The sequence below is a fragment of the Rutidosis leptorrhynchoides genome, chromosome 4, assembly GCF_046630445.1.
Source record: "Rutidosis leptorrhynchoides isolate AG116_Rl617_1_P2 chromosome 4, CSIRO_AGI_Rlap_v1, whole genome shotgun sequence".
In the NCBI taxonomy this organism is placed as follows: domain Eukaryota; kingdom Viridiplantae; phylum Streptophyta; class Magnoliopsida; order Asterales; family Asteraceae; genus Rutidosis; species Rutidosis leptorrhynchoides.
Window position 1 is genome coordinate 532,082,907 of NC_092336.1, and position 8,513 is coordinate 532,091,419.

The 8,513-nt window shown below is 33.5% G+C and overlaps 1 protein-coding gene across 1 annotated transcript; it reads left to right on the forward strand.

The window, feature by feature from the left end:
- Positions 1–276: 276 nt before the first annotated feature.
- On the forward strand, positions 277–3,916 carry LOC139842581 (uncharacterized). The gene is made up of 7 exons (XM_071832701.1): positions 277–945; positions 1,089–1,404; positions 1,453–2,314; positions 2,604–2,909; positions 3,014–3,113; positions 3,206–3,652; positions 3,752–3,916. The coding sequence occupies exons 1-7, from the start codon at positions 277–279 to the stop codon at positions 3,914–3,916; spliced, it is 2,865 nt and encodes a 954-aa protein (XP_071688802.1).
- The last annotated feature ends 4,597 nt before the right edge of the window (positions 3,917–8,513 follow it).

Genomic DNA, 8,513 nt, shown 5'->3' on the forward strand with positions numbered 1-8,513 from the left:
TGAAGATGTGTTTGCAGATCTAAGTTAATTTCAATAATAGATTATTAATCAGTTAATACGTAATTGAAGATATAAGTTGCAATCATCGAAAAATTGGGTCAGCTTGTTTCATACGCTTTATCCATACCCCTTAATTTTGAATCTTTGATTTTGAACCAGGTTAATTTCTTTTGTTTCATGTCCATACCCCTTAATTCTTACAGTACAATCTTTGATTTTGAACCACGTTAATTTATGTCCGATTAAATGTGTTTGTAGAATACAGGTCTATATATGATGGACTCGACTTGGATGTCCTTGTGTAGATCTTCCCCTGCATACGAAAAAGGACTTGACAAATTTATAGAACGTATTTTCTCTAAAAAGGGAAAAGATGGTCATATATATTGTCCGTGCAAATATTGCGGTAATCACAAACGGGTTGATCGGGTCCAGGCTAAAACACATTTGCTATGTGACGGGTTTTTTGAAGGTTATAAAATTCCAAATGTGTATTTTAAACCGGATGATACACCAACATTTGAAGATGCTGATGAAGATGATATGCAAGCATTGGCCCAATGCGTCTTCAATGTGTTTGAAGATGAAGATGAAGATGATATCCAACAAACTGAAAATCAGACTGTACCAAACTTAAATGCTGAAAAGTTTAATAAAGTATTGGAAGATACAAAGAAAGAATTATATCCTGGCTGTAAGTTCTCTGTTCTTTCGTTCATTGTTAGACTCTTCCATTCAAAATGTGTTGGAAAATGTAATGAAAAAGGATTCAGCATGATTCTTGACACAATGAGGGAAGCCTTCCCTCATGCTGCCATACCGAAGTCATTGTATGAATTAAGGAAGATAATAAGAGATTTGGGTCTAGGTTATGAGAAAATTGATGCTTGTCCAAATGATTGTATGTTGTACTGGAAAGAAAACAAGGACAAAATTAAGTGTGACGTATGTAGACCTCAAGATATAAACAAATTAATAATGATTCTAAAAATGAGTCAACCACAGAAGTTGATAATGATGGTGATTATAAAGCTAAGAAGGTTGGAGCAAAAGTGTTGCGTTATTTTCCACTCATACCACGCTTGCAGAGATTGTTTATGTCTCCTAAAATGGCCGGGTCGATGAGATGGCATGAAGAGAGTCGTACGAAAGATGGTAGATTAAGACATCCCGCAGATTCACCAGCCTGGAAAACATTCGATTATGAGAATAGTGAATTTGCTAAAGAACCTCGTAATGTGAGGCTTGGTTTGGCGAGTGATGGGTTTAACCATTTTGGAAACATGAGTGTTTCACATAGTACATGGCCTGTTGTTTTGATGCCATATAATCTACCTCCATGGTTGTGCATGAAAAAACCTTTTTTATTCCTAAGTTTACTTATACCCGGTCCATCTGCTCCAGGTAATAATATAGATGTCTATATGTAACCTCTAGTTGATGAGTTGAAAGAGTTGTGGGATACTGGAGTTAATACTTATGACGCATCAACTAAGAGTTACTTCACACTGCGTGCTTCTTTGTTATGGACGGTAAGTGACTTTCCTGCGTATACGAATTTATCGGGTTGGAGCACTAAAGGTAAATTAGATTGTCCTTCATGCCATAAGGAAACCAGATCAACACGGTTATCAAACTCCCATAAAGAAATCTTCATGGCACATCGTCGCTGGTTGGAATTGTTGCATCCTTTCTGTATGGATAAAGATTCTTTTGATGGCACGGAAGAACGTGAAGGGCCACCGCGTAGCTTAACAGGGGAACAAGTGCTTGCGGAGCTGAAAGGTTTTGAAATAAAATTTGGAAAACTTGTGAAGGATAACCCATCCTTACCATATAATTGGAAGAAGAGAAGTATTTTTTTTCAGTTACCATACTGGAAAAATAACTTAATACGTCATAATATAGACGTAATGCATACTGAAAAGCATGTATGTGACAGTCTCATTGGAACGTTAATGAATATAGATGGAAAGACCAAGGATCATTTAAAAGGACGTCGTGATTTGGAAGAAATGGGTATTAGACATGAACTTCATCCAGAACCTTTATCAAATGGCAAAGTGTATTTGCCTCCTACATGTTTTGAAATGGATAAAAAAGAAAAAGAAAAATTTTGTAATGTGCTAAAAGAGGTGAAAGTGCCAGATGGTTATGCTGCTAATATTTCTATATGCATTCAGGTAAAACCTACTCCAAAAATGTTAGGCCTAAAAAGTCACGATAATCATATTTTGATGCAACAGTTGCTTCCCGTAGCAATAAGAAATATTTTACCGAAACATGTGCGTTCTGTTATCATGAAGTTATGTCGGTACTACAGACAATTATGCTCAAAAGTTCTTAATCCTAATGATTTATTTAAAATGGAAAAAGATATTGGAAAAATACTTTGTGATTTAGAAAGGATTTTTCCACCATCATTTTTTGACGTCATGATTCATCTATCGGTTCATCTAGCTTCAGAGGCCAGATTAGGGGGACCTGTTCATTACCGTTGGATGTATCCAATCGAGAGGTGACCATTTATGCTGTAGTAAATTATACTCGTTTGAATACAACTTTTTTTTTGAATCTGATATAAACTTTTTTTTACCACTCAGGTATTTAGGTACATTAAAATTTTATGTGCGAAACAAGAGTAAACCCGAGGGTTCAATTGCAGAAGGATATTTAGCGGAAGAGTGTTTGTCATTTTGTTCTCTGTATTTAGCCAGTGATGTCGAGACCATACATAATAAGACTAGCCGAAATCATGATGATGGTGGTGATGATACTGTCTTACCAATATTTTGTATGCCTGGTCGACCAATTGGTGCAACAAACGTAGTAAAACTCGGCTATGACACTTTGGCTATTGCACACTCACATGTGCTGTTCAATTGTAGTGAAATAGATTTCTTACGAACGTAAGTTATTTAAATTTACTATGTCATGAGATTATTTTTTTATATGACATTGTGTAATTTTGACGATAATGTACATTATTCTATTTTTGTTACTTTGATTGCAGAGAGCATCAGAATATTCTTAGTCATCAAAATCCGAAAAAACGTAAGGGTGACATTCAACATTTACATAGTCAGGAGTTTGAGGAGTGGCTGTCTGATTACGTAAGTTATTTTTGCTAGTTTTATTACGATAATGTAGTGATGATATAACTGAGCCAAACTTATTACTGTATAAACAAATTGCCTCAAATCAGGTTGATGAGGACATGACTAGTCGGGATAACAGAATCACAAGTGATATAGAGACATTGACAAACGGTCCAAGTGAGGTTGTAAAGAAATATAAGGGATATATCATAAATGGTTTCCGATTTCACATTAAAGATGTAGAGAAGAATAGGACAACACAAAATAGCAGAGTCATACTTCAGGCTCTAACAAGTAGCTTCTCGAGTGCTAGAGATAACAATCCTATTGTGGGAGATGTCACTTACTACGGTGTTTTAAAAGATATAATCGAGTTACAGTATGGTGATGAGAAGAAAGTTGTTTTGTTCCATTGTGATTGGATATCAAGTGGTTACAGGATAAAAGTTGATGAGAATGGGTTTACGACACTCGATTTTCGAGGTCTGAAGCAAACTAAAGAGCCTTATATCCTAGCTTCACAAGCACAACAAGTATTCTATGTTGCAGATCCTGTTTGTAAGGATTGAAAAGTTGTGATCAAGACAACACCTAGAGATAATTTTGACATGGATGAACAAATTTGTATCGATGATGTAGAAACACATTTGCAGAGTGGCATTGTAGAAAATGAGACTATTGATATGGTTATAGGAGATTTGGATGGGGTCATTGTTGACGATGATACTTTAGTTACTGCTACAGATAAAAATCAAATTGATCATGATCAGGGGCGGATTTGTGAGTGTTCAACATGTGTGCTAGAACAAGGCTCATAATTCAAAGGGGCCTATAATCCGACAATATATACTCGTAGTACTTATGAAAAATATTGTTATGACTAATGCTGGTATTTAAGCAAATGAGTGTGTGTCATTTAGTTCTTTTGTATTTATCAAAAATATCCCAAAACTATAGTTTTTATAGATGATGACGGAATTTATGTTTCTTATGATACATATATAATCTCAAATTTCAAATATAGAGAATGGTTAGTGTTGTACGAGTGTAACTTGTACTTAATTTATCTGTGTTGTAATTTCTATATCCAACAGATAAAAAAAAAATACCATAGTACACAATGGTTGTAACTTGTAACTTACTTTATCGGTAATAGTAGTAAGGTAATTAATGGACTGTGTGCTGTGATGGACTTGTAGGTCCCACCTTTTTGTTTAGTTTTGATTTATTTTTTGTATAGTTAGTTATTATAGGATATAAATTGTCTATCTTACCCTTAAATGGTATATTGACCTAATAGCAATTTAAGGGTAAAATAGGAAATTTGTATCACTAAAAATCTTCTTGTAAAAGCAACGTATTTCTCTCTCTTCGGTTGTATTTTTTCATCATATATATCATATATCTTCTTGTAAAATAAACCTCTCAAGTACACATACACCTTTTTTAAAACACAAAACTAGAAAATTTTCGTCTATTTTATTTTTTAAACAAAACACAAAGATGGATCTTCATTTGTTCCCATATTGTAGTGATGCATAACCCAATTTTCATCTAAATTGGTTATGCCTCAATACCATTTGGGAACCAATGAAGATGAAAAAAATGGTGGATCTATCAATTTTAAAGGTTGTATTGTACAAACAAACAATGCATAATGTTTAGTGATGTCATTTTTTTTAAAACACAAAACTAGAAAATTTTCATCTTTTAAACAAAAGACAAAGATGGAGCTTCATTGGTTCCCATATGGTATTGATGCATGACCCAATTTACATCTAAATTGGTCACTACAATTTTCATCTAAATTGGGTATGCCTCACTACCAATTGTGACTCAATGCATTGCTAACACCATGAGGGTCAATGATCCGGAAGACAGGTTTTCATGATCTTTTTTCATAATGTTTAGTGATGTTATTTTTTCATGATCTTTTTTCATAATGTTTAGTGATGTTATTTTTTAGTGATGTTATTTTTTTTATGTTTTATTTTTGAAAGACATGTATATCTATAAGATGAAAAAGATGGAGATATGTGCTTTCTAAGATCTTTTTTCAGGCCCAAAACCCGCAGGTCGAAAATCATGCTATTATTAGCAACAGATTGAGTCACGTTTCCACAATCATAATAACTATGATCTCTCTGATCTGATTATGGAACCGTGACTCAATGCATTGCAAATACCATGAGGGATTGAGGGTCAATGATCCGGAAGACAGGTTTTCATGATCCTAGATTTGGTATCTTTTGTATTTGGGTGTTGAAAATGGTGGATAGATAATGGACACTTAAAAGTTGAAGTGTAAATTGGAATAAAATGTATGCTGATTTTGAAAAGGGTAAACTGATATTTAAAGAAATTACATTGGTTTAGAAAAAATATAAAATAAAAAAGATTATGTATAAGGATTGATTGTGTGTGCAAGGGAACACTCTGGTGGATATACATTGGAAATCGAGTTGCGTATAAAGTTGAGAAAGCAATATTTTGATCATTTAGTTATAGAATACACATATTTAATTTAAATTTAAATAGTTTTAATTATTACATCATCAATAGCATTTTACAATTGTTTGAAAAGTGGATGATTGGTGATGTGTGTCGCGAGGGGTACGAAATAGTATTAATTTTACTACGAAATACTACAAAATATTACACAAGTTTTAATTATTTTACGGATGGATATACCTAAACCTTGCTACAACACTTATAGGCAGTGTACCTAATCGTAGAGTAGTGTAGTTTTTAGTAAGTCCGGTTCGTTCCACAGGGAGCTCGTGAAGTATAACACTATATTTTTTTACACACAATAATTGTAAAAATACAAATATATATATATATATATATATATATATATATATATATATAAGTAATATTATTATTATAAAGGGGGGTTTTTACCGTTTAGTGACCGGTTTGTCGATTCTATATTTTAAGCGCAAAGATAAAGTACGATAATTAAAAGTGCGATTAAATAACAATAAATAAAAGTGCGATAATTAGAAGTGCAATTAAATATAAAATAAAGGAAATTAAATATGAAATAAAAGAATTATGCTTATTTAAACTTCCGTAATCATGATGTTTGACGTGTTGATTTTAGTTTTATGCCCATGGGTTAATTGTCCTTTGTCCTGGATTATTTAATATGTCCGTCTGGTTTTTGTCCATAACAGTCCATCAGTCATAAATATAAAATGCGAGTGCCCTCATCAAATTATTATTATACCCGAAGTTAAATATTCCAACTAATTGGGGATTCGAATTGTAACAAGGTTTTAATACTTTGTTTAATGAATACACCAGGTTATCGACTGCGTGTAAACCAAGGTTTTACTACTTTGTTAACAATTACACCAATTACCCTTGAATGTAATTTCACCCCTGTTTTAATTATTCTAGTGGCTATTAATCCATTCCCGTGTCCGGTTAAATGAACGATTATTCGTACATATAAATACCCCGCCCATCGTGTCCGATCGAGTGTATATGGTAATTTATAGGGACGCCCAATTGTAAATCTTTATATTAACATTAACAAACTATCATTTAGTTAAACAAATATAAAGCCCATTAATAGCTCATAGTCTAATTTCCACAAGTGTCGTTCTTTTGTCCAAACCCCAATTATGGTACAAAGCCCAATTACCCATTTTTAGTAATTAGCCCAACATCATGATTACTTCGTTTTAAATAAGCATAATAATAACTTAGCTACGAGACATTAATGTAAAATGGTTGAACATAACTTACAATGATTAAAAATAGCGTAGCGTTACACGGACAGAATTTCGACTTATACACTCAAAACACTCCTTAACATAACCTTATTATTATTATTAATTAAAATTAAAATTATAATTAAATTTATTTATGTATTACAAAAGAGAGATAGAAAGATATATTATGGTGTACATAAAATGGATCACGAACTCGCTTTAAATAGAATGTGGCCTGGAAAAGCCCCTCATGCGAGTCGCATGAAAATGGGCACAGGGCCATGCGAGTCGCATGGCCATGAATTCCAGCTCACATTCGTTTGGCTCCTAGCTTGTCGACATAATTTAATAATAATAAATATATAAATAATTTTAATAATTATTTATATATTTATATTATATTTATATGCATAGTTGAGTAGATAATTTTAGTCCGTTACGTCGGGCGTTTCTTCTAGGCTCAGGTCCCGGTTTCGGATTTTCGGACGTCCTCGCGTACTATTTTATATCGTGTACTTTGCGTCTTGTAACTTGTACTCTTGTTATTTTGAGACGTTCCTCATCAATAATTTGAACTTTTTTGATTGAATCTTGTACTTTTTAGCTTTTTGGACCTTTCCGTCTTCAATTTGTCGAATCTGCCTTTTATCTTCACTTTTTAATATTTAAACGAATAGTGCTTGTAAATCGAACAATATCAACTAAAATCTTGTCTTTCTTGGGGAATAATGCTGTAAAATATGTGTTCATTTTTGGCATTATCAATATTCCCACACTTAAGCGTTGCTTGTCCTCAAGCAATATAGTCTTGAAACACTTGAATCACTTCTTTATTCTTCACACTTTGTACATAAGTGACTTCAATACAGCGGTATAAACAATGATAGTAACGATGTGGTTTAAAGGTGGGTGTGTCTTTTATAGTTGCCTCGGGTTTAGGTCAACGACACTTGCAATCAAATAGCCGATTTACTTTCGGTTTCCAAAGCAAAGTGCACATTTGAAAGGTAGTTTACAGTCCCACATGACTATAAAAATTTAGATCCTTAAGGAAATTGGATCTTTATGAAAACATTTGATCTTTTGAAAATTCAAGCTAGATTTTACCCTAGACAAGTTTTCTGATTTGATCCATCATCGGTGTTGCAAAATATATCTGTGGATCAATATTTTGGCTAAAACTTTTAGGCTCGTGTAATCCACTGCTATCCCTGTATCGAAAAGCACACATCCAGTTTACTTGTTCCGTATATTACCTTTCGGTAAACTACCGTCCGGTTGTAAAGGAAAGCGATGAACAAGAAACTGTTAAGGCAATGTCCAGTGACATGCAGATGATTATGGTCTTTTTAACGTGTCGGATGCTAGAACTATCCTTGGTAGGAGCAATAGTAAAGATCATCCTATAATTTTTCGGTCTGGCACAAGGTCCTGTCTCCGACCATGCTATGCAACCACCGTTCTTACGGTTGACACCCGATTTGGTTCAGGTGACCTAATGAATTCCAGGTGAATTTCTAGGATTTTACGTTCAATGGTAATGAACGCATTGAAAATGGATTTTCAGAAAACAAATTGGTTTGTAATTTTGATCAAAATATTTTCTCGTTCAAGCTCGAGTTTAGATATCATTGAATTCCATGAGTTTGAATTCTCAATCTTTAAGGTCAATCTCAAGGATTGAGTAATATCG